The 26,687-nt window shown below is 50.2% G+C and overlaps 1 protein-coding gene and 1 long non-coding RNA gene across 4 annotated transcripts; one reads left to right on the top strand and one right to left on the bottom strand.

Moving 5' to 3' along the window:
- Positions 1–670: 670 nt before the first annotated feature.
- GNA15 (G protein subunit alpha 15) lies at positions 671–20,853 on the bottom strand. 3 transcript variants are annotated; one of them, XM_069591467.1, is made up of 8 exons: positions 20,255–20,853; positions 11,617–11,801; positions 9,583–9,737; positions 8,738–8,866; positions 6,030–6,159; positions 4,212–4,365; positions 1,354–1,616; positions 671–815 (listed from the first exon to the last, which is right to left on the bottom strand). In XM_069591467.1, the coding sequence occupies exons 1-7, from the start codon at positions 20,397–20,399 to the stop codon at positions 1,390–1,392; spliced, it is 1,125 nt and encodes a 374-aa protein (XP_069447568.1). In that variant the 5' UTR covers positions 20,400–20,853; the 3' UTR covers positions 671–815; positions 1,354–1,389. The 3 variants fall into 3 exon arrangements, with proteins under 3 accessions (XP_069447568.1, XP_069447570.1, XP_069447569.1); XM_069591469.1 differs by lacking the exon at positions 4,212–4,365 and having other exon boundaries at positions 20,255–20,794; XM_069591468.1 differs by lacking the exon at positions 4,212–4,365 and having other exon boundaries at positions 671–1,616; positions 20,255–20,794.
- Positions 19,748–26,284, top strand: LOC138441069 (uncharacterized). Its single transcript, XR_011257235.1, has 2 exons — positions 19,748–20,382; positions 23,777–26,284. It is a non-coding gene; the product is annotated as an uncharacterized lncRNA (long non-coding RNA).
- The last annotated feature ends 403 nt before the right edge of the window (positions 26,285–26,687 follow it).

The following is a 26,687-nucleotide window of genomic DNA, read 5'->3' on the forward strand; positions in this document are numbered from 1 at the left end:
CAATTTTTCTATAAACCTAAGACTATTCTGAAAATAGTTAATTTTTTAAAAATTTAAAAACAACAGACTTCCTTGGTGGTCCATTGGTTAAGATTCTGGGCATCCACTGCAGGGAGCACGGGTTCAATCCCTGGTTGGGGACCTAAGATCACCCACACTGCGCAATGCAGGAAAAAATTTTTTTAAAAGAAACCAAAAAACTGTTGAATGAATAATAGAGTCTTGGCTCAGCCATCTTCAGGTGTGTAGCCTCAGTCAAATTATTCAGTTTCTCATGTGCCTCAGTTTCCTCATCTGTAAAATGGGGGCAATGGGATTTGTGCCACATAGGACTGGCCTGAGACCAGGATATGGTGAATAGAGTCATCATTGTCTCCATCAGAGATGGCTGGTGGCTGCTGCTGGAATTTTGGGTGAGCAGCAACAGAGGGCCCGCTAATACGACCCCATGGTCACAGAGAGAGGCTGGACTTCACTTCCTGGCTTAAAGTGCACACAGTCCCGCAGAGCTCTGTGTTCCGTGCCCTGCACAGCGGATGGACAAGTAGAACTTCTTCCTTCCTTTGCCATGTTGCTACCCTGTCTGGGACAGGAGACTTGCGACAGGACAGCGGGGGCCAGGGCTAGGGGGTGGGGTGTTAAACAGGACGCCCCTAAGAAACCAAAGGTCTCCAGAATGTCATTTCTTTAATGTCCACCCTGCAAGGGGCCATGCAGAAGGTGAGGGAATAAATACAGAAGGTTGTAAGATGCAGTGCTCCTGGCTTCCAGCCTGGGAATGAAGGCGGATGCCTGTGGACCTCGGTTTCCTTCATCTGCAAACCGAGGTAAGACACGCTTTGAGCCAAGAGGCTCTGAAAGGGCATCTCTTTCTCCTAAGAAAACGGAAGTCCCTGAGCTCCTCAGACCTCAGGCTGGGATGTCGGCTCCTGTCCGCTAGGGGGCGCCAGATCCCGCGTCCCCGGCATGAAGGACCACTCCCCCTATCCCGGGGCTGGCACAGAAGCCCCAAAGGGCCTCTGCCTAAGAGAGGACATGCCTATAGGTGGGGGTCCTGAGAGAGCCCCACCCAGCCAAGTTCTGGATCCCTTACTCTTTTCACCCTTTCCTGCACCTTGGCCTCCTAAACGGCCACTGTATTTTCTCTCCGAGGAGGTAAACCGAGTCGAGGGAAGGGGGATCCAGAGGCTGTCCTAACGAGGAGCGGAGAAGGAAGGGGTTAGCGACCGGCTTTCCACGCCGGCTCACTCGTGGTCCTTCCTCCATCTGGCTCTGGGGCTGGAGCAACATGGGGCATCTGGACTAGCTGAGAGCCGGCCCACCCCGCGCCCACTGCCCGCAGGTTCCACTTGCCCCTGGCGGGTCCGAGTTCGGAGCGGCAGGCCTGGGTCACAGCAGGTTGATCTCGTCCAGGTAGCGGGCCAGGACCGAGTCCCGTACGTCCTTGAAAACCTTGCGGATGTTCTGTGTGTCCGTGGCGCACGTGTAGTGGCTGAAGAGACGGCGGGAGCGCGAGCCCTTCCTTCCCCCGTCGGCACTGTCCACGCAGCCGGCGTACATGCGGGTGTACATGTCCAGAATGAACTTCTTGGCTGCCTCCGCGTCCTGCTTGGGGCCTGGGGATAGGGGTGGGCAGTCAGAGCACGCGGCTCGTGTGGCAGGTGAGAGCCCCTCCCCCCTGGGACCAAAGTAGACTCTGGACAACATCGGGGCTGCAGGAACCATCCGGCAGGGTGCCTGCCAGCCTCCTCCATCTTTTGTGTTTCTAGCCATTCACAAGACTGAGGCCCAGCCGGTAGGAGTCTCAGGGGTAGGCTCATTTGGGTCACATGGCCTGGAATGGACCAATGAGGCTGGTCTCTGAGACTGCACAGAACCGTGTTAAAGACCCTCTCTCTTAGCTGGGCTTGGAGCCTGGAGGTCCAGAGAAAGAAATCCTGGGGAGATGAAAGAGAAGGGAAGGGATGGCTGCCCTGGTGAGGCACACATGGGATTTCCAGCCCACCCATCTCTCATTCATATACGTATGTGTGTGTGTGTGTGTGTGTGTATACATATATACGTACATATGTATACATATATACATATACACACGGACACACATATATATGAAATATATATATAAAGAGAGAGAGTGAGTCAAGGGCTTCTGGAACCCCCCAAGACCCGCCTCCACTACTTACAAGTTGGATTACCTTATCTATTAATCCACCTAACCTCTGAGAGTCTGTTTCCTCATTTGTTTAAAACGGGATCATAACAGTCCTAGGCCTCCCTGAAGTGTTAAGACTCAATACAATCAGGTCGAGGGCTCCGTGTTCAATAAGAGAAGCTTTCAGGAGTCTATACTATCATCATTCTGTCAGAAAGGCAGGTTCCCATAGTGGTTACCACCTGCCAGCTTTGGATCCAGGAAACCTGGGTGGGAATCCTGCCTCTGCCAGTCACTTGCTGTGTGACTTTTGGCAAATAACTGTACCTCTCTGTGTTTCAGTTTCCTCATCTCTACAGTGGTGAGAAACATGAGTGCTACTGAACAGCGATTTTTTAATGACCATTTTTAACAAGTCAGTACACGAGGGTGCTTCCATCAGTGTTAGATGTATTAGCTGTTATTGGCTTATTATTATTGTCATGAATATTATATAGTAGAGAGGAGAGAAGACCATGAGTCAGAAGTTAGCAAAGGGTGCTCCAGCCTCTGTGGCTGGGAGAAAAGGATGAGTTATGGGGGTTCCCTGCGACATGAAGGAAAACAAACCATCCTCAAAACGATCTACTTTATCCCTGTTTCCAAACTCTCCAAGCCATGGTCCCACTTCCAGACCTGCCCAGGGGATGCTCGAGGAAGAGGGAGAAGAGTGTCCAGGCCACCTTCCTGGAACAAGCTGACATCTGTCACCCAGACCTCAAGTCTTGTGGGTAAGATTGGGTGAGACTGGCCACACAGGCTCTGACAGACCAGCGGTCACACCTGTGGCTGCTACTGCTGCTGCAGCTAAGTCGCTTCAGTTGTGTCTGACTCTGTGCGACCCCATAGATGGCAGCCCACCAGGCTCCCCCGTCCCTGGGATTCTCCAGGCAAGAACACTGGAGTGGGTTGCCATTTCCTTCTCCAATGCATAAAAGTGAAAAGTGAAAGTGAAGTCGCTCAGTCGTGTTCGACTCTTAGCAACCCCATGGACTGCAGCCTACCAGGCTCCTCCATCCATGGGATTTTCTAGGCAAGAGAACTGTAGTGGGGTGCCATTGCTTTCTCCGCACACCTGTGGTGACATCATCAAGACTTACACACCAAGCTCATGCTAAGGGTTTCACTTACTGTGGCTGATTGTGTATTAGGATGAATACACAAAACTCACAATTTGGTGAATACACCAAATCCATGTTCACTCAGAATCTCAGAATATGACCTTATTTACAAATAGTGGGTTTTGCACGTGTAATTGGTTAAGCTGAAATGAGATCACACTAGGTTAGGTCATGTCCTAAACCCAATGACTGGTGTCCTTGTAAGAAGAGAAGTGGGACTTCCTTGGTGGCACAGTGGATAAGAATCTGCCTGCCAATGCAGAGGGATACGGGTTCCATCCCTGGTCTGGGAAGATTCCCCGTGCCACAGGGCATCTAAGCCTGAGCTCTAGGGCCCCTAAGCCGTAATTACTGAAGCCCATGCACCTATGGCCTGTGATCCACAACAAGAGAAGCCACCGCAACAAGAAGCCTGTGCACCACAACGAAGAATATCCCGCACTCCCCACAACTAGAGAAAGCCCAGATGCAGCAACAAGACCCAGCACAGCCCAAAACAAAGAAAGAAAGAAGAGACGAGACAGACAGAGTCATGTGGCAACAGAGGCAGAGACTGCAGACACGCAGCTACAAGTGAAGGAATGCTGCGGATTACGGTGACCACCGGAAACCAGGAGGGGCCTGCTTCAGGCTTCCGGCCTCCTAAACTATGAGGGGGAGATTCCTGCTGCTTTCGGCACCCAGTATTAAGGCTTCTGTTACCTTCTCCCCATTCGACGGAGGGGGAAGCTGAGACTCAGAGGTCTCTGGCAGAGATGAGAGATGGGTCTGGAGCTCAGGTCTGTCCGACTGCACTTGGAACCCCAGTGACTCCAGGCTGAGGTGTGGCCTGAACCAGCGTCTCTCTTGGGAGCTGCTTTTGGGAAGTGAAGGATATAGAAAGTTCTAGAACCACTCACCCCGGAAACTGGGGAAATAGGTAGCCAGGTGGGAGGTGGGGATCTTCTCCTCCAGGATGTCGGTTTTGTTGAGGAAGAGGATGACGGAAGTGCTTTTGAACCAGGGCAGTTCCAGGATGGTCCCAAACAGGGCCAGACTCTCCTTCATTCGGTTCTGGGTTGGGAGGCACAGGCTGGTCATGGATCCAGATGGATGCTTGGCCTGAACAGGAGCCCTCCCCGCAGGCGGAGATGGGGTGGCAGCCCACCATCCAGCAGCCTGGAGGCTCCCCAGTTCCCGCCAGGCTGGGACTCAGGGCAGTGGGGCCAGCTGCCTGTGTGTGCCCAAGATTGTTTTGTGCCTGAACTGGTTGGGCTAGTGTACCCCACCCCCAAATTCATGTCCACCTGGAAATTCAGAATGAGACCTGATTTGGAAATAGGGTCTTTGAAGATGTAATTAGTTAAGAATCAGTCACACTGGAGTAGGGTGGGTTCTGACTCCAATGTCCTTATAAAAAGGGGAAATCAAAGGACTTCCTTGGTGGCCCAGTGGTTAAGACTCTGTGTTTACAATGCAGGGGGCAAGGGTTCGATCCCTGGTTGGGGAACTAAGATCTCACATGCCACGCAGCATGGCCAAAAAAGTTTTAAAATTATTTTTTAAAATAGGACACAGGGAGATGGCCATGTGAAGATGGAGGCATAAATGGTGTGGTGTCTTCTCCAGTCAAGGGACCCCAAAGAGTGTCAGCACACCAGAGGCTGGGAGAGCCTGGAACAGATTCTCTCTCACAGGGTCAGAAAGAAACAGCCCCACTGACACCTTGACCTTGGATTTCTGGCCTCCAGGACCATGAGACAATAAATTTCTGTGGTTTCAGCTCCACCACCCACTCCCCACGACCAGCCCCACCTCCCAGTTTGTGGGACTTCATCACTGCAGCCCCAGCAAAGTGGGACGTTGTGTGTGACTCGATTCAAGCAAGATCTGTGTCAGAATGACCTCAAATTGATTCTATCTGACTCAGTTTGATTCTGTCTGACTCAGCCCGAAAGTACAAATTATAACACCTGACCCTTGGATCTGAAACTGTCTATGTGAAACTTTAACCCTGAAAAGTGCACATGTCAGAGATAATAGTGGTGTGCCCAACCTCCACCGTGCTTTGGTCGTGTCTGACTCTTTGTGACCCGATGGACTGTAGCCCGCCAGGCTCCTCTGTCCATGGGATCTCCCAGGCAAGGATACTGGAGTGGGTTGCCGTTTCCTCCTCCAGGGGATCTTCCTCACCCAGGAATTCAACCTGCATCTCCTGCATCTCTAGCATTGCAGGTGGATTCTTTGCCGCTGAGCCACTAGGGAAGCTGAATTAGGAGAAGAATTCATGAAAAGGAGAAGAATCCTGAATAAAAACAGGACACAGCCCCATTCCCACAGCCTGACCCCTACTCCCAGGACAGCACACACTCCCAGCACACACTCCCAGCACACACACTCCCAGGACAGCACACACTCCCAGCACACACTCCCAGCACACACTCCCAGGACAGCACACACTGTGCTTCAGGGTGTGGGAATAGGGTGGTGTGTCTTGAAGCTTGAGTATCCAACTGTGTGTGTGTGTGCCCCCAGGGTCCTTGTCTCACAAATACTTGTGGATCTGTGTGTTGGGGTTCAATGGTCTGGCCACAAAAGAGTGGACAGTGAAGCTCAAAGCCACGCCAGACACACAAAGACTCCCTCAAGAGTGGCAGTAGGCTTTCCTGCTCAGTGGAGGGCCAAGGAGTAAGAAGGGCAGGGGAGACGGCACCCCCACATCCCCAGTGGCACCTCACCTCTTGGTTGTTTTCCTCCAAACACTGGTCATATTCACTCAGCGAGGCCAGGTAGATGAGGGCAATCACGTTCTCAAAGCAGTGGATCCACTTCTTCCGTTCTGACTTTTGGCCCCCGACATCCACGATCCTGTGGGGAAACCATCTCCTGTCAGAGCTCAGGCCCAATCAGGGGCCCTGAGACACGGCACCCCAGACCCCAGTCATGGCTGGGACATGCCACAATCAACATTAATAGCAGCAAGAATAGATGCTAGCCACCTGTGTGTGACTGCCTTTCACCCCATGGGGTAGGCATCACTATTATACCCATTTTACAGATGAGAAAACTAAGTACAGAGAGGAGAGGGGACTATCCTGAACTTCTGTTGCACTGGGCTGCCTTCTACCCCACAGTAGAGGACAGCTGATTGGACACATCCTCACTCAGCTTGCCCTGTTTTGATTGATGACCCAGGGGAAGTAGCAAAATGTCTCCAGAACTCAGTTTTCCATTGGCTGTGCTCTGGGTGACCACAGGAGCGTCCAGCAGCCACACAGATGGGCAAGAGCCATCCCCTTTGTTTGCGTCCCAGGACGAGTGTTCACCTCCACCCCAAGACACACCACAACAAAAACCTGAGCCCTCCCGCCTTCCTGTTGTCTGTTCTAAGAAATATGGGTCGCTGATAACAAACCCTGCGTCATTTACCCGGGGATGCGACCATTACTCAGGCAGCAGGCAGGAAATGCCAGAAGCCTCAGAGCAAGAAAAGACTTGCCCTGATGTACAGGAGGAAAATCCAGGCTGGTGCCTGAGGCTCCTGAGTCCCCAAACCGGCCTTTCTGGTGATCCCAAGATTCCCTCAGACCCTGTGTCCAGAGTCATATGGGGGAGGCAGTGGCTTAGAGTGGGGCTCCAGAGGCTGAGACAGCTGTGGGGTTCACTTACTTTCCAGCCTCCCAGCTCAGAGTCTCCCTGTCCTCTTTGCTCTCACCTTTCCCTTGAGAATGGACTCAAGTTTCCCCTTCTGAAAATTCCCCTCCTCCGCCTAGTCTTTCCTCTGAACTTCCCCAACCACTACTTCTACTCCTAAACTTTCACCAACTCACCCATCCACCTGTGCATCCATCCCCCCACCCACTCATTTATCCACCTTTCCACCCACCCATCTAGTCACCCATCTGCCCACATACTCACCCAACCATTCATGCATCCATCCACCTACCTATCCATCTATCCATTCATCCACCCAACAATCCACTCATCCCTTCATCCATCCAGCCTTCCATCCATCTATCCACCCATCTATCTACCCACCCATCCGTCCATCCAGTCTTCTATCTTCTCAGCCATACACTCGTATTTACAAACTTCCACTCTGACATTTAGTTGATTATCACTAGAGAAGCAATGCTTCCCCGATGGCTCAATAGTCAAGAATACACCTGCAATGCAGGAGACGAAGGAGACGTGGATTGAATCCCTGGATTGGAAAGATCACCTAGAGGAGGGCATGGCAACACACTCCTGTATTCTTGCCAGAAAAATCCCATGGACAGAGGAGCCTGCCGGGCTGCAGTTCAGGGAGTCGCAAAGAGCTGGACACAGCTGAAGCGACTGATCACACACAACTCACTCAATATCACATAATAAATATATCAGTCAGAGAAGCAGCAGAATCAGTCTCAAGCTGTAACTTCAAGGGGCTCTCCATCTAGTGGAGGAGACCCAAATGCAAACAGTAAATTATGAACCTTCTTGTTTCAAAAGCATGGAGCCAAGAGGGAGGGCCATTCAAGGAAACTAGAGATCAACATGAGTGGGTTGAACACGAGGTTTTCAGGCACACCTGCACAGCTCTCTGCCACCATCTTGCCACTGAAGATTCTCTAAGGGCCGATCCCAGAAGTTGCTTGTCTCTCTGAACTTTCCTCGGTCTTTGACACTGGCCATGGCTCTGCATGGACCATTCTTGGCTGCACTGGATCCCCACACCTCTCTGTTTTCCAGCTCAGGCCTGTTTGCACCCAGCCATCTCCCAGATGTCCCAGACTCCTCAGACCCAACCTGCCCCCAAATAACTCCATCGGCTTTTCTAACACCTCCCTCTCTACCACCACCACAGTGGTTTTTACCATCTATACCATCATCTTGATGGGAAACTCACAGCAAGTCATTTTTGACTGCCTGCTCTAATTCCCACACTCACCCATTCTATACCAGAAACATTTATTGCACAATTCCATCATTTCCATCCTCATGGCCACTGCCCAGACCCTTCCCAACCCTGTCTGCCTGAATCATGACTCCCATCTCCTCCTGGGTCTCCTGACGCCCAGCCTGAACCCCTCATTGATCACTAGAGAGATCACCGTCTGAGCTTTCCCAGCCCCAAATCAATCCCTCTGATCTAGCCCTGACCCCACAGTCTGCCTCCTCCTTCCCATCAGCCCATAGCTCTAGTGAACTCCTAATCATTCTTCAATGCCCTAAGACCAATGCCTCCTTCTCTAGAAAGACTTCCCGTCCCAGAACTCTGGGGGCTATGGGTGGGCCCTTCCAGGTCCCAGTCATGACTCCATGGGGGGATGGAGATGTCTATACCCAGCTTTGCCTCCTCCAGCCTGACAGGCCCTTTGTGGGCTGGGACAGACAACTCCTACTCAGCCGTCACCGCTGCAGCTCCTTTGCCCCTCCTACAAGATCTTCCAAGCTCTGTGTTCACCTCAGGTTGGTTTTCTGCACGGAGAAGCAGTACTCGTTGATCCCGGTGGTGGGCATGCGGCTGCGGAGCACGTCCTGTGCGGTAGGGATGTAGCCCTCTTCCGTGATACGGTCCAGATTCGACAAGTAGCTGTGGAGACGGAAGCCCTGAGCGCTGGCCTTGCAACCTCCCTTTGCTTCTCAGATTTCCCCTGACCCAGGGCCCCATGAGAACCCTGCTGGGGGAGGAGAGCCCCCAGAGAGGGGCCAGCATTTCTGTGGGTCCCACGTGGCTGAGGAGCACAGCCTGAGGCCACGGGAGCCTCAGGGAGAAGCAGCTTCATCCTCAGGGCAGTGTGTCTCTCTGGGGAGGTGTCACCCAGGTGAGTCACTACCACAGGAGCAGTGATACTCTTGAGAACTAGAAGCCAGCATTGAGCCCAGGACACCATCACCCCAGGAAGGATCTCATGCCAGAAACGGTGTGACCCCAGGGCAATGTCATCCTAGAATAGTCACCTTCGAGGTGCCATCACTCCAGAAACGGTGTCATCCTAGGAGCTGTGTCACCCCAGAAACATCACCCCAAGAGCTATGACATCCCAGGAGCTCTGTCATCCCAGGAGCTGTGAAACCCTGGTAACAGTGCACCCCAGAAACTGAGTCACCTGTGAGCAATGTCACCCCAGAAACACCCTCATCTGGGAGTCAAGACCACCCACAGCACTCCCGCAGTGGAAGCTGACCAGCCTTGGGGCCCCTCTGCCCGCTTGGATCCCTGGGAATGGGTCTCTTTGGACTGTGTCCAGGCACGGCCTCCCGCCCCAGACCCCCGTCCCTTACCCGGCCCGCGGACCCCAGACTCACTACACAGCCGAGTCAAGCAGGTGGAACTCTCGCCGGCGCTCATAGCAGGCGCGGATGCCGCTGTCCTCCCACAGCCACTTCATGGCCACGGCGTGGCGCTTCTCAAATTTGGTCACCTTGTAGGGGTCCTGGCTCATGATCACGCTGGCGTGGTGCTGGGAAGGGACGGACGGGGTGGGTCAGAGCAGCAGGACCGGGCGGGCGGGGGGCGGGGCTGCCCTCCTGCCGTCTCCGCCCCCTTGGCGCGCGTGTCTGCAGGCCGCAGGGGCGGCAGGGGCGCGCGCGCGAGGAGCATCACTTCGGGTGACCCTGCGCCGGGCAGCAACCTCTGCTCCATCTGTCCGCTTTGCTTTGCACAGGAAGCAGGCGCTCTTGTTTATGTTTGAATTATCTTTTTATAGAAGTAATTAAGCTACCATGAGGTCATGAAGGTGGCCCTAGTCCAGAGTGCCCTATAAGAAGAGATTGGAGCACAAACGCAACGGAAGGATGGCCGTGTGAGGATACAGAGAGGACAGCCGTCTGCAGGCTAAGGAGAGAAGACTCATAGTGAACCAACCCTGAGGTCTTAGGGGTCAGAACCCGTATACACTGCTGGGGAGAATGTAAACTGGTACAGCCACTGTGGAAAACAGTTTGGAAGTTCCCCTCAAATTAAAAATAGAGCCACCAGGAATTCCCTGGCAGCCCAGTGGTTAGTATTCCACACTTTTACTGCTGAGGGTCCAGACTCAATTTCTGATCAGGGAACTAAGATCTCACAGGCTGTGTGCAACGACCAAAAAAATAAATAAGCAAATAATTTGTTTTTTAAACATGGAGCTACCATATGATCCAGCAGTTCCACTCCTGAGTATGAAATCAGGATCTCGAAAAGATATCTGAACTTTCAGGTTTATCCCAGCATTATTTACAGTAGCCAAGATGTGGAAAGAACCTAAATGTCCATCAGTGGATGAATGAATAAGGATGTAGATATAGGGACCACTATGCAGCCTTTAAAAAGAAATAAATTCTGCAATAGGGGACAAGGCAGATAAACCTTGAGTACATAATTTTAAGTGAGGTAAGCCAGTCATAGGACAGATCCTGCATGATTCTACTTACACAAAGAATCTGAAAGCAGCAAGTGCAAGGATACAGGGAATAGAATGAGCTGAGGGGACTGGTTGGGGGTTGATATGAATAAAGTTTCCCTTAGTCAAGGGGAACACCTTCTAGAATTCTTTCTTTATGACATTGTATCTGCAGTTACTGATACTGTATTGTGCATTTAAACTTTGCTAAGAGAGTAGATTTCATGTGGAATGTTCTTCATACAATAAAATATTTAAAAAGAAGGGTGGTGACTCCCTGGTGTTCCAGTGGCTAAGACTCCCTGCTTCCAGTGGAGGAGGTGCAAGTTTGATCCCTGGTCAGGGAACTAGGATCCCGCATGTGGTCTGGTGCAGCCAAAAATAAAATAAAGAAATATAAAAAGAAGGGTGAGGTGACACATGGTCTGCATAGCACTGTTCCCTCAGCAGGGTGGGGCAGGGTTCAGGAACCAGTGCACCATAATAATACTTCTAGAACAAAACACATGCCCACTCAGGACTCCTACCAGGCATCATAAGGTCCAAGGGAGAGATGACTGAGCCTTGGGGGTCCACGGGGGAACCCTTGAGGTGGGGGCACATGCTGGTGCTGAAAGTGAAACTGCTCAGTCTCACAGCCCTGTCCAGCTCTTTGCGAGCCCATGGACTGTAACTCACCAGACTCCTCTGTCTGTGGGATTTCCCAGGCAAGAATACTGGAATGGGTTGCTATGCCCTTCTCTGAGGGAATCTTCATGACCAAGGGATCGAACCCAAGTCTCCCGCATTGCAGGCGGATTCTTTACCTACTGAGCCACCAGCTGGTGCTAAGCTGCCTTACGTGCACACCAGGATCCCAAGAAACCTTGGAGGGGGCGGTTCTTAAGAACTGAGGCGATCTGAGGGAATGCGTTCCCACCTGGAAGCCCTAAGGGTGCCCACTCCGCATGGGGCTCACCTTGCTCTCGGGCCAGCTGAAGGGGATCTGTAGTCGTTCCATAGCTTCGATCATGGTCCTCATGGATATGAAGATGTTCTGGTAGACTAGGGGCCGGAAGTTCTTGCGGTCCTCCTCCGAGTAGCCCGCCCCATGGATGATACGCATCTGCTTGATAAACGTGCTCTTTCCACTCTCGCCGGGACCTGGAGAGATGGCCACTGTGGTCAGCTCAGCCCTCGGGGGGCTCCCGCCACCTAGCACCCGCCACCCGCAGGCAATGGGGCTCCAATCCTGGCTCCGTGACCCTGGGCATGCCTTCACGGCTCTGAGCCTTTATGTCTCCACCTGTAAAACATGGTTTTGCTGGAGGGCATGAGGGTTAAACTGGTTCATGAAAATGTAGTTCTGGAGGGTTGACAAACCACTGGTCCTCGGACAAAGCTTGTCAGTGCCTGTTTTTGTTTCATTTTTGTTTGTTTGATTTGATTTTCTGTTTCATCATTACCACTTATTTGGCTACACTGGGTCTTCTTGGCAGCATGACGGATCTAGTTCCCTGACCAGGAGTCAAACCCAGGTCCCCCACATTGGGAGCTTGATGTTTTACCCACTAGACTTCCCTGGGGAAGCCCCTGTTTTTTGTTTTGTTTGCATTTTGTTTTTGGCTGAGCCGCATGGCTTGTGGGATCTCAGTTCCCCAACCAAGGACTGAACCAGGCCCTCGGCAGTCAAAGTGTGGAGTCCTAACCGCTGGACCTCCAAGGAATTCCTGACAGCCACCTGTTTTTGCATGCCAGCAAATTTTTACAGTGTGCATGGTTTTTACATTTCTAATTATTTTCACGATTACAATTTTTACAGTTTTTAAATGGTTAGTTTTTGCATTTTTTACATGGCTGAGAGGAATCTAGACACTGTTTGATGACACCTGAAAATTACATGAAATTCAGGTTTCAGAGTCAGTAAATAAAGTTCTGGGCTTCCCTGGTAGCTCAGCTGGTAAAGAATTCACCTGAAATGCAAGAGACCCCGGTTTGACTTCTGGGTAGGGAAGATCCCCTGGAGAAGGGATAGGCTACCCATTCCAGTATTCATGAGCTTTCCTGGTGGCTCAGATGGTAAAGAATCCTCCTGCAATGCGGGAGACCTGGGTTTGATCCCTGGGTCAGGAAGATTCCCCTGGAGAAGGGCATGGCAACCCACTCCAGTATTCTTGCCTGGAGAATCCCCATGGACAGAGAAGCCTGGCACATTACGGTCCATGGGGTCTCAAAAAGTTGGACATGACTAAGCACAGCACAGCAAATAAAGTTTTAATTGGCACACGGCCACACCTGGTTGTATATAAATTATCTAGAGCTGGTTTCTGGGGATAGCAGCACAGTTGAGCAGTCAGAGACCCTCCAGCTTGCAAAGCTGAGATTTACTGTGCGTGCTCTTTAGTCGCTAAGTCTTGTCTCTTTAGAGACCCCATGGACTGTGGCTTTCCAGGCTCCTCTGTCCATGGGATTCTCCCGGCAAGAATACTGGAGTCGGTTGCCATTTCCTTCTCTAGAGGATCCTCCAGACCCAGGGAATGACCTCAAGTCTCCCACATGGCAGGAAGATTCTTTACCACTGAGCCACCTGGGAAGCTCAAAACGATTTTATATCTGGCCCTTTACAGAAAAAGTCTGTAGACCCCTGGCTTAGAATGTGCTTTGATATAGTAAGAGTTACATTCGTGTTCACTACCATTAGCAGTAGTAGTCTTTACCATAGTTATAATTACTGTTATCATTATTTGCTCTAATTATTTCAGGTAGAGGAAGTTTTATGAAGGAAACACAATAGGACAAGTAGAGTAAGTAAGTGACTACTGCTAAGTGCATGGAACGCTTCTCAGTGGAGGTGACACTGGGGTTGAGATCTGAAGGCTGAGAAGGTTGCTCCCGTGTCAAGGTGTGGGGAAAGGGAGCACCAGGCAGCGGACACAGCATGTGCAAAGACCCTGGGGCAGGACTGTACCTGATGTGTTTGACAAACAGATGGGAGACCCATGTGACTGGAGCAGAGTGAGCAAGGGGGAGGGAGGAGGGAAGGGCAGGGAGGGGATGGGGCTGGTCATGCAGAGGCTTGTGGGCTACAGGAGAACTTGGGCTTTTACCCTCAGGGAGGTGGAAGCCTCGAAGGCTGTGGGCAGAGGAGGGGCGGGACCTGACTCAGGTGCTCACAGGTGCCCTCTGGTTACTGCAGGGAGGACTTCCCACTAGCCAGATGGTTCAGGCTGACCCAGGTGGCCAAGTGGAGTGAGACAGAACCCACACAACCTCACAGTGGAACAGAGTGGGATGAGGCTCCTTGCAGGCTCACCTACAGAATTTCCAGGGCCAAGTGCAGGATGAACCTTCAGGGCCCTTCTGAGTGCAGGGTTGCATGGCCCAAAAGCCAGGAGTGAGTCTGTGATATTAACACTAGAATCTTCCAGAGCCCAGGACCAGGAGCTCAAAGAGAAAGGCCTGGCTTGCTGCTGTCTGAGCCCCAATATCTCCCTCTTGGAGCCTCTGTTTTCTCATCTGTGAAATGGGCTTGACAGCCAGGTGAGAGGTACACGGCCAGGAGGCCTCTTCCCACACCTCCATCACCCTGCCAGCCCCTGGGGGACCCTGGCGTGGGGTCCCTCCAAGGGCGGGGGCACTCATGCAGGAGGAACTGAGACCTGCCGCAGAAAGGGAAGGGGCACCCTGTCTGGAGCCAGAAAGAGGAACCAGGAGCAACGGGAACATAGTGGGGAGGAGGCAGGGAGTGCGGGAAGTGGCAGAAGAGAGCGTGCTCTCTCGTATCACTCATGGCGGGGCTCCAGGCCCTCCCTACTCCCAGCACATTTGAGGGCAGTGAGCGGTAGGCTGGCGGCACTACTGCACTTGAGATCCAAGAAAAATAATCACTTTTCTGTTACCTGAAAAGACATTCATGGGGAAACTGGAAACACTGGTGGGACGTGACAGAGACAAGACTGCAGCACGTGCATCAGCCGCTCATCATCATCCTGGGGGTCTTTCCTTTTTAGTGGGACCCAAACCCACAGAAGTATTTGGGGGATAAAAAGGTGAAAGTAATTATCCTCCAATTAAAAATAAATAAAATTTAAAAAATATGTACTGCTGCTGCTAAGTCGCTTCAGTCGTGTCTGACTCTGTGCGACCCCATGGACTGCAGCCACCCAGGTTCCTCCATCCATGGGATTTTCCAGGCAAGAGTACTGGAGTGGGTTGCCATTGCCACTAAATACATAAATGTATAGCAAAGGTCCAGTGGCTAAGACTCTGCACTCACAATACAGGGGTCCTGGGTTCAATCCCTGGTCAGGGAACTAGATCCCACATGCCAAAACTAAATGATCTGATGCTGCAACTAAAGATTCTGTATGCTGAAACTAAGACCCAGAGCAACCAAATAAATAAATATTTTTAAATGCAACTACATTTTTAAAAATAAATATATAGCAAGTAAGCTATAGACATACATTACGTAAATTACAAATATATACACACAGATATATATAGTGTATATGTGTATGCATATGGAGAGGGAATAAAAGGCATGAGATAAAATATTAACATTTTCAGAAGAATCCAGTATAACTTTTCTAGAACTCTGAAAGCATTTCAAAATGTAAAGTTAAGAAAGTTGAGGGGTGAATTCTGCTGCTGAGGCATGGTGATGGCTTCTCGCAGGTGGAGACCTGAGCTCCCTGGGCCCAAAATTTAAAAAAAAAAAAGTGGGGGGGAAAACCCCTCAAATACCAGGTGAGATACTGCGTTGGAGGCTGAAATGAGAAAAGGGTATTTGTGGAAAAACCAGTGAAATCTAAACTTTGGATATGAGTTCACAGAAACTTAAGGGCACAGTTCCCACGTTAATATCTCAGCTATGACAGCCCACGGCACTTATGTAAGAAGCCATCATAGAGGAAGCTGTTCAGACGTTGGGAATTCTTTGTGCAGTCTTTGCCATGTTTTTGTCCATTGAAAGTGATTCCAAAATAAAAAGTTTCCAGGACTTTCCTGGTGGTCCAGTGGTTAAGATTCCATGCTTCCAATGCAGGCGGCATGGGTTTGATCCCTGGATGAAGAACTAAGATCCTGCATGCCATGCAGCATGGCCAACAATTAAATAAATAAAATGTGTACTATAAACAAATTAATAACAGACACCATCCATATGGAGCCATCTGGCTTAGATTCTGAAATTCCTTGGGTTTCAGGACAGAGATACATCAAACTCACTAAATATTCCTGCAATGGGACATCTGACTATCACAGTCAGTGAGATAAACCCACAACCTCACCTCCCACTGGGAAACCTAGGGAGATGGACTGGTCTCTGCTTTTTAACAGCTCTATTTATTTATTTATTTGGCATATCACATGGCACGTGGGATCTTAGTTCTCCAACCAGGGATTGACCCTACATCTCCTGCAATGGAAGCGAGGAGTCCTAATCACTATACTTCCTGGAAAGTTTGAGATAGGCTGGTCTCTGATGCTTCTGCAATTTGGAGATGGTAGAGATGGCTGTGAGTTCTGCCCCCCTTACCTCCCTCTCCCAGTGTGGTGGGGGGCCCATGCACCAGCTCCCCCAAGTCCACAAGAGGAATGGCCCTTGGCTCCACTTTTCAGGTGGAAAAACTGAGTCCCAGATTGGTTGGGTCCTGCAGTTGGTGAGTGGCCAGATTGGGACTAAAACCCAGTTTTGAGTCCAGAGTTCTTGGGCTCTTTCATGATCGTTCTGGGAAGTTCCCCAGGTGCTTTGAATCATTGTCATCACCCGTGTCTTCCCAGCGACAATGATTTAAGTCTTAGTATCTGCCAGACCCTGAGCCCAAGTCCTCTCTGACTGACCTTGGTGGATCCTCACAAACATTCCCGCTGTGTTCCCATTCACAGTGAAGATGTGGGGGCTCAGAGAGGTGCAGTGACTTTCCCAAGGTCACACAGCTAATGGAGAAGCAGAGGAGTAAAAACAAACCCTTGTGGATCCTTCACCAACAAAATAGGATGTGGCCGGTAGGCTGAGTCAGGCATCATCAAAATATCAGTTAATAGGATTTTTCTCCACACACTCGGAAGCTCATTGGCTCCTCTGGGTGCTGCCAAAATGGCAGTGAGACCTACAGCAGGGGACTACATTCTTTGACCTTCCTGTGAGCTGCTCCTCTGGGAGCACAAACAGAGATCTCATCAAGCAACAGTTAATTTTGTTGGGATGCACTGTTTCATTAAAGAAAAAAAAAAAGCCTGGTAGCCACCTGCAACTTGGGTTTCATGACACACGTGTGAGTCCCAACCTGAAGTCTGAAACACATTCACATTTCCAGCCATGACTCCTAGAACCACTGAGGATTCAGGAGCCTCTCATGTTATGGTTCAGGAAGCTCCCCAAATGACGCTGAAAGATGTAGGAGAGCTGTCTCCACCTGGCACAGCCTCGCAGCACAGACGGGAAGTGGCCGCTTCCTCCTGGGCACTGGAGAGGAAGTGGAAATGCAGAGGCCAGGAGCTGCGCCAAGTCCCAGGCATCACAAGACACCAGGCAGCTCCTTCCATGGGGAACCACAGCCCCCACGCCACCGTCCACTCCTGGAAGACGGGGCTCCTGGGGCCAAGGGGGTCAGGCCCGGGCAGCTGGAGACCATACAGACCAGCTTCCATGCCCAGCTCTGCCTCCAAACCAGCTGCAGACCCCAGACCCAATCCTGCCACCTCCCTGGGCCTCAGTTTCCCCATCTGTCACTGGGGTTCTGTGGGGGCACATTCGCAGGGCAGTCAACAGTGTGGAACTGCAATTCTAGGCTCCAGTCCTGGCTCTGTGACTTTGGGCAAGTTGCTTCACCTCTCTGGGCCTTGGTTTCCCCATCTGGGGATAGAAATGGTTCCCACCTCACATAGGACAGACAGAGCTGGCTTCTTTATTATTATTATTATTATTATTATTATTATTATTGGAGAGGGGCACACTGCATGGCATGCAAGATCTTAGTTCCACAAAAAGGGATCAAACCTGTACCCCCTGCTGTGGAAGCTTGGAGTGTTAACCACTGGACAACCAGGGAAGTCCCAGAGATGGCTCCTTTAATTGTTTGCTTCAGATTCTTCCCCCTTCTCAACATGGTGACTACTACCTGCCAGGGACAGACCCCTGGTCCCTTGGGCTTCTTCCTCAAAAGGATCAACCACCTCCCAGGAAAAAAAAAAAAACTTTTAAATTCAATTCCTGTTTTTAAGGAAGGCGGGTGTGGAGGCAGCCCTTGGGGCTTGAATGGGGGTGGTTGAAACCACAGTTCAGCAGGCTGTCCACAGGGCCACATCAGTGCTTGGACATGTGAACAACCTCCCTTCTCCCCTCCCCCCACCCACCACGAGCAGAAACGGCTTCCTGATTTGGGGCTGGCTGTCCAGGAGTCAGTGGAGCAAAGGACTCTACCAGCTCTAGGAAGATACAGTATAACTCGGGGGAAAATCACTCCAGAAACTGGATTCATTCATTCATTCGCTCATTTATAAAGCATGCCTTCATGACCAGGCCTCTGTACTCCTGAAAAATGCTGAGGACGCAGGAGTGAATACGATGGACATGGTCTCTACCTCTGTGTTGCTTGCTGTGTGACTGGAGAGACAGACGGTGAACAAGGAAACAGGAAAATACCAGACAGTGTGTCACGAAGTGAGTGCTATGAAGAAAAACTGGGCAGAGGAAGAAGGACGGGTCTGACCTTGAAGCCAGGGAAATCAGGGAAGATGTCTCTGAGGAGGCAGCACTTGAGCTGAGACCCACCGGCCAGGCAAAGGCTTGTGGGGATACTGAGAACCCTTGGCAGGGAGAATGGCAAATGCAGAGGTCCTGAGGTATGGTTAGAGAAACCTGAGACGTTCAAGGAAGGATCGTAACACTGACAAACCCCTAGCCCAGCTGAGCTCCTAGCTTCCCCAAAAGGAAGAGAAGACAAAGAACGAAAAAAGAGACATCACTACAAATCCTACAGACATGAAAGGATGACAAGGGAATGTTAGAAACAATAGTACGCCTCTGTACTTGAAAACTTCAAGGAAACAGACAAATTCTTTGGAAGCTACCAATAACCAGAGCTCACAAAAGAATAGCCTACGTAGCTCTATTTATTAAAAAATAATAAATACCTTAAAAAATGAAAATGAAGAAAAGAAAGTAAAAAAAAATAGTAAATACCATATCATGTATAAAAGCCTAGTTATTTTAGAAAGTGAATAGAGATAGTTATTAAAGTCTTAATTAAAACTTTCCTGCGACTTCCAAAGGAAGACTCACAGCAGGGACCATGGGTTCGATCCCTGGCCAGAGAACTAAGAGCCCACACGCCATATATGGTGAGGTCAAAAAACCAAAACAAAATAAAAACCTCTTCCAGGCTCAGACGGCTTCACTGGGGTGCTGTGCCCCACTTTCTCCTCTCTTTCCACCCCTGAGGGCTGCCCCTTCCCACTGAGCAAGAGAAGAGACAGGGCGGCTATCCAGATGACCAAGCCCTGCCCTTTGTCCCAGGGCAGGCAGGTGGGATTTGGGGACCTCAGGGCCTTCCCCAGCCCTCATCCAGGGCTCAGGCATTCCCAGGAGACCCTCCGAGGTTGGGGTCCCTGGGCTTAGGCCTGAGGGGCTACACACAGGGCAAAGTGGCTGGGGGAGTGGACGCTGCTGCTGCTGCTAAGTCACTTCAGTTGTGTCTGACTCTGTGTGACCCCATAGACGACAGTCCACCAGGCTCCCCCATCCCTGGGATTCTCCAGGCAAGAACACTGGAGTGGGTTGCCATTTCCTTCTCCAATGCATAAAAGTGAAAAGTGAAAGTGAAGCTGTTCAGTCGTGTCTGACTCTTAGCGACCCCATGGACTGCAGCCTACCAGGCTCCTCTGTCCATGGGGTTTTCCAGGCAAGAGTACTGGAGTGGGGTGCCATTGCCTTCTCCGGAGTGGACACATGTGGACCATAAGACGTCAGGTCTCAGAGGTCACAACTTCAGAGCCTTCCAATCCGTCACACCCGAATCACCCCACCTCCCACACGGTTTTGTTTACCTCCTCTTCTTGCTGCCGGAAATTATTTTATCTACTTGTTAGTTTACAGGCTTATGGTCTGGCTCCGTCACCAGAAGCTGAGGTCCCTAAAGTCAGGGACACACAATGCTCCATCTCCCCTGCTATTGTACCCCACCTCCAGGAATTATGCAGTACATCTTGAATGAATGAACTGATCCATCAATTAATCAATCCATCAAAGGTGCTTGGCCATGCTTTCCCCATGGGACTTGTCCTGATAAACCACCAGAACAAACCCAGGTCAAGCCCTCAGAGGGACGGAAGGGTCCTGGACTCTCCACGGTCGCAGGGCTAGGCTGGAGGTCCCAGCACTGGGCAGCTCATTCCCTTATCATGACTCGGGAGCCCGTAGGGTGGGCTGGGCCAGCCAGGCCAGAATTGGGCCACCCAACTGAGCCACCTCCACCCCTGCAGATTCCCAGGAGGTGGCTGGGCCAAGGGAACGGGCCCACAGCTCACCCCCTGGGAGGAGGAATCGAGCCTCAGTCAATTCATCCTGAAAGTGGGCTCCCAGGCTGCCCCGCCCTGGGTGGCCTCCGACTCACCCAGAAGCAGCAGTTTCAGCTCCCCTCGGTCGCGCTTCTTCTGCTCCAGGAGGATCTTGTTGATTTCCTGGTCGATCCGGGCTGCCGACTTCTCATCCTCCGTCAGACACCAGGGGCAGCAGCGCCAGGTGAGTGAGCGAGCCATGGCAGGGCCTCAGCGGCCACGAGGCGGCATCGCCCCCGCCCTCGCCCAGGGAGGAACCCCAGCCCGGCCACTCTGGGGAGGGCTCCAGGCAGCGGGCAGGAAGGGCCTCCCTCGTCGTGGGGGTCCCCCCCCCAGGGACCCCCTGGCTTCCTGGCCTGGGTTACCGGCTGGCCCAGCTTCTCTAGGCCTGTGCGCCAGCTCCAGCTCCGTGGTGGAGGAAGAGAAAAGATGCTGGCTCAGGGCTCCCCGCCCATCCCCAGACCTGCCTGGCCCGGCCTGACAGGTTGACGGCAGAAGAGCTCAGAGATGAGGTGGGCGCCTCGGGGAAGGGCGGGCCAGGGAGGAAAGGCCAGCCGTCTGGGTGTACGCTGGGCCTCCTTCCTCATTCTGGAGAAGGGGTGGACCTGGTTCTCCGTCCTCCCTGGGCCTCTGAAGCCCGCCCTGGCCCACGCCCCTCTTCCCTTCCTCTAGGCCAATTAGACGCAATCCTCAGAATACCTATCACCATCTTTATTATTTATTTTTTTTAATAGCTTTTTGGCCATCCTGAGAAACATGTGGAATTTTAGTTCCCCCACCAAGGATCAAACCAGCGCCCCCTGCACTGGAAGCCTGGCGTCTTAACCACTGGACCGCCAAGGGAAGTCCCCCATCCTGATATTTTTTTAAAAGAACATCCAAGGCCCAGGGGCACATACTACTTTAAGCACTTTCGTGTATTAGGGGAAGCGGGTTTCACGCAGACAGCGCCCCAAGTTCATTTCAGCCCCCTGCACAGATGGGCACATGGAGACACAACCAGGCCTGACTCCCGGGGGAGGCTCTCCCACCCGTGGGGCCCCAGGGTTTCAATGCAGAGCAGGCAGCTTTAGAGCCAGGGCCATTCATTGTCCCTGCAAACTTGTATGTGGCGCCTCCTATGTGGCAGGCAGTCTACGCAAAGATGGGACTGAAATGTCAAACGCCACCCTACCTCCCTGTGTGATACCCTTGACAGACAAAGAAATACCTTAAATATATGTATATCCAAGCCTATCAGATGGTGATAAAGTGTATGTGAGAGGAAAATAAAGCCCAGGGAGAGGATGGGAGATGTAGTGGGGCTCATTTGTGTCCTGAAACGTGGGGCAGAGGGAGCCAAAGAAGGTCACTCTGACAAGAGGACCTTTGGGACCAGGACGAGAAGCTGGACAGGGAGCCTGGACATAGTGAGAATCTCAGGAGTGGAAGCTGCTCCCCAAAAAGCCAAGAAGTCACCATGCCAGGTCTCCAGAAGTAGAGGGGGACCAGAGGGTGAATTGTGGCTGGTCCCCCACTGACTGCCTCCAATCTGGTAAGAACTTTGCCGTGTTTGGGAGCAGAACGCTCTTGGAGAGGTTCTAGAAACTTCTAGAAAGTTCCCAAACACCCCTCTCCCCAGAGATACACAGAATCCTGCAGCCTCCGGGCCCCTCCCAAAGGTGCTGGTGAGGCCCAGATAGGGTACGTGTTGCACTTGGGACACACAGCCGCAACCGTCTCCCTCCACCACGCCCTAGCCACGACCGGTGTGGTTTTCTTGCTGTTGATTCATAACGACTGGCAGATGGGAAGTTCGATAGGGGCCCCCTTGGGTCACTGGGGCCCGGCAGGCGCTGCCCTGCCCACCCCCATCCCCGCCCCCTGACCGGATGGCTGTGGGGAGGGGATGTTCCCTGGGGCCTCGAGGTCTGGGTAACTTCCCGCTCCCAGGCAGGTGAAGAAAAACAGAAATAAGTCTGGGCCGTGCAAAGCTGGGCAAAGAGAACAGAGATGACCAGCTTGGCAAAATTGAGAAGCCAGGCTGAGTCACGGGATGGAGAGCAGATGGTGGGGTGAGGCGGGGAGTCCCTGGGGCCACCCTGCTGACTATTTCCCAAAGGATACCAGGCCTTTAGCATGTGACATGGGGCCAGGGAGGTAGGCACTGGTCTAATACTTTCCTTGGCTCCCGCTGACCTCCTGAGAAAAAACAAGCAGTGCCTTGTTCCTTTTCCTCCAGGGCCCAGACTCTGTGAATTTCTCTAGCCTCACAGCATATCTTCTCAGTTCCCCAAACAGGAAAGTGTTGCTTCCTCCCTTCCAGGCGGGACGCCTGTCACCTATTACTTGATGCAGGAAAAACAGGGTGAGCTCTGTGCATACACACAAACATGGGCTTCCCTGGCGGTTCAGTGGTTAAGACTACACATTTCCAAAGCAGAGGATGGCGGGTTTTGGTCCCTGGTTAGGGAACTAAGATACCACGGGGCTGCCAAATAATACTAATATAAATAATAATAATTCTTTAAATGCAAACACACATGGAAAACACAGAAAACATCAACATATATTAATTTAATTATTTCCTGTGAAACCAACACACACGTGATCCCCACCCTGGCCAAGATTCAGGGTGTCATCAGCCCCCTGAGGTCCCCCACATGATCTTTCAAACATGAACAACCTCCCACCTCCTCCTCTGGCCAGGTAATCAGCACTACAGCGATTTCTATGGTACTTCTGTGTTTGGGGGGTACATTTTGGTTACAAGATTTATTTTGTTTTTCATTTTTTTTAATTTATGTGGCTTGGAAGGCACTTTCTTTGGTGCAGGGTTCTAAGTTTTAACAAATGTACAGTTGACAGAACATGGTTCTGCTACCTGAAGAACCTCCTCCAGATACTGCTTCGAAGGCAGATCCTCACCCAAGCCCTCACCCCTGGACACCGTGGATCTGCTTTTTTTGTTGTTGCTATGGTTTTTTGAAACTTTTTATTTATTTTTATTTATTTGGCTGTACCAGGGTCATAGTTGCAGAATGTAGGATCTATTTCCTTGACCAGGGATCAAACTCAGGTCCCCTGCATTGGGAGCGCGTCTTAGCCACTGGACCACCAGGGAAGTCCCCATTTTTGTAAAAATCTTTTTGAGAACATCATATAAACAGAAGCATACATTGTGTAGCTTTTGAGATTGGCTTCTCTCACTTAGCATCTGAGACCTGTCCATGCAGTTAGGTGTGTCAGGAGCCCTTTCTTTTGGACTGTCCAGTATTTTCCCTTTGTGTGGCTCATCACCTTTTATCCGTTCACCTGTAGAGGGCCATCTGAGTTGCTCCCAGTTTAGGGCGATCATGAACAGTGCTGCTATAAACATATTATATAAATATCACCAGTGTTCATTTCTCCAGGATAAATTCTTAGAAGCAGGCTGCTTGAGTTATAAGGTAATTGTAGGTGTAACTTTGTAAGAAATGGCTGGTTTTCCAATGTGGCTGTGCTGTTTTTCATCCCCGCCGCCAATACCTGAGAGTTCCTATTTTTCCACATCTTCATCAGCACTGGGTATTGTCCTGTTTTTTTATTTTTTATTTTAGGCATCCTAAGATGCTTTATTTTCTTGGACTCCAAAATCACTGCAGATAGTGACTGCAGCCACAAAATTAAAAGACCCTTCCTTCTTGGAAGAAAAGCTATGATCAACCTCAACAGCATATTAAAAAGCAGAGACATTACTTTGCCAACAAAGGTCCATATAGTCAAAGCTATGGTTTTTCCACTAGTCACGTATGGATGTGAGAGTTGGACCATAAAGAAGGCTGAATACCGAAGAATTTATGCTTTTGAGCTGTGTGTGGTGTTGGAGAAGACTCTTGAGACTCCCTTGGACTGCAAGGAGATCAAACCAGTCAATCCTAAAGGAAATCAATCCTGAATATTCATGAGAAGTATTGATGCTGAAACTGAAGCTCCAATATTTTGGCCACCTGATGCAAAGAGCTGATTCATTAGAAAAGACCTTGATGCTGGGAAAGATTGAAGGCAGGAGGAGAAGGGGACGACAGAGGATGAGATGGTTGAATGGCATCACCAACTCAATGGACATGAGTTTGAGGAAGCTCCGGGAGATGGTGAAGAACAGGGACGCCTGGCACGCTGAAGTCCATAGGGTCACAAAGAGTCGGACACGACTGAGCTACTGAACAACAGCAAAGATGCATGTAATGGTACCTCACTGTGGATTTTAATCTGTGTCTCCCTGATCAGCTAACAGTGTTGAACATCTTTGCATGTATTTATGTGCCATCCATGAATTTTTTTCGGTGAAGCGTCTGTTCAAATATTTTGCCATTTCTTTTAGTGGGCTTGTTTTCCTATTATTATGTCTTGAGAATTCTTTATATATTCTGGATACAAGTCATTTTATGGGGTCTGGGGTTTGAAATTTTTTTTCAGCTTGTGGTTTGGCTTTTCATTCGCTTAGCTGTGTCCTTGGGGCTTCATTTTGATGATGCTCAGTTTATCAGCTTTTCCCCTCTTCATAGGTCATGCTTTCACTGCTGTCATGAAGAACCCTTTGCCAGACCCAAGGCCACAAAGAAGTTCTCTTTCGTGTGTGTGTGTTCAGTCGCTCAGTCGTGTCCGAAACTTGGAGGCCCTATTATTTATGTATGTATGTATTTGGCTGTGGTGGGCCTTAGTTGCACACACTGAATCTGTTTTCAGTTGTGGTATGTGAACTCTTAGTTGTAGCATGTGGAATCAAATTCCCTGACTAGGGCTTGAACCTGGGCACCCTGCATTGGGAACGCAGTCTTAGCCAGTGGACCACCAGGGGAGTCCCAAGCAGTTCTCTGTTGAAGAGTTTTATTGTTTTACATGTCACATTTAGACCTATGATCCCATCTTGTGTTCCTTTTTGTTTAGGTAGAGGGTTATTTTTGTTTATTTGTTTTGTTTGTTTCTGCATAGGATATCCTGTTTTTCCAGCACCATTTGCTGAAAAGACAGTCCTTTCTCTGTTGAACTGCCTTTGTATCTTTGCTCCAAATCATTTCACCATATTTTTTGTTTCTGTTTGGTTGATGCTATTGTTTAGATCTCTATTCTTGCTAATATCCTGTCTGCTTATTTTGCCGAGCACCAAGAGATGACTGTAGAAGTTTTGAAGCGTAATTGTGACTTTCTCTGCTTTTCCTTTCAGCCATATCATATTTTGCTTCATCTATTTCATGCAGACACATTTAGGATTATTATGTCCTCTTGCTGAGCTGATTGTCTTGTGATTCCCTTTTGTAATGTCCCTCTATACTTCTTTGCTTTCTTTATTTACAATCGTATTAAGTGACTCTAAAAATTGTGTTCTTTTTCTCTCATTTTTGAACGTTTTGCAAATTATCTATCACTCAACATTTTGTTTGTGTCATGAATCATGATTACCTGTGGTTGAAATTCATTAATTCTCACTTCTATAGACTATACCGTTGGGTGAACATCCCATCATCCATGTATATATCCTTTTAGTCAGCGTTTTCTATATATATATTTTAAAGTGAGCTATAATTGATACATAACATATGCGCTTCAGCTGTACAACATAATTATTCTGCATTTGTATATACTGTGAAATGGTCACCACAGTAACTCTAGTTAGCATCCATCGGCACATGGAGTAGTTATTTTTCTTGTGATGAGAACCTTTAAGACAGACTCTCAGACACTTTCAAAGTACAATACAGTTTTGTGTGGGTTTTTGTCCACCCTGCAGTGTGGCACGTGGGATCTAGTTCCCAGGCTAGGGATTGAACATATGCTCCCTGCTTTGGGAGCTCAGAGTCTTAACCACTGCACCCCCAGGGGAGTCCCAATACAGCATTATTAACTGTCATCACCATGCTGGGCTAGTCATCTATTCTAGTGTCGATGGGCATTTGGGGCATTTGGGGCTGTAATGAGAGGGGTCACAAAGAGTCGGACATGACTGAGTGACTGAACTGAACTGAACTGAACTGAATGCTATAAATGCATAGTCTCTCCTTTCTTTACAAATGAGCCACTCCCTTCAAGTGCTGTTCATTCAATATTAAAAATGTCCTTCTCTAGAAGTCCAGTGGTCAAGACTTTGCATTCCGCTGGAGAGAGTGCGGGTTTGATCCTTGGCAGGGGAGCTAAGATTCCACATGCCTCCTGGCCAAAAAACAGAAAACAGAAGCAATATTGTAACAAATTCTATAAAGATTCTTTATTAAGAAAATCTTAAAAATAAGTCCTTTCTGTTTAATGAGGATGTTTACATAGCTTCAAAGTACCTGGCGCTCTTCAGATGATGGGAGACCACAGCGGGGTCCCTCCCTGGCCATTGCGTTGGCCACACACCCCGCCCCCCCCACCAGGGTTATCCCAAGCCTGGGCTACAAAGGCCCACCTTCTCCCTTTATTAGCTGATGAATCACAGATTTGATTCCACTTCTGCGATATACCCAAAGCAGGGTCTGCACCAGGTCCTTC

Source organism: Ovis canadensis, chromosome 5 (assembly GCF_042477335.2).
Source record: "Ovis canadensis isolate MfBH-ARS-UI-01 breed Bighorn chromosome 5, ARS-UI_OviCan_v2, whole genome shotgun sequence".
Taxonomy (NCBI): domain Eukaryota; kingdom Metazoa; phylum Chordata; class Mammalia; order Artiodactyla; family Bovidae; genus Ovis; species Ovis canadensis.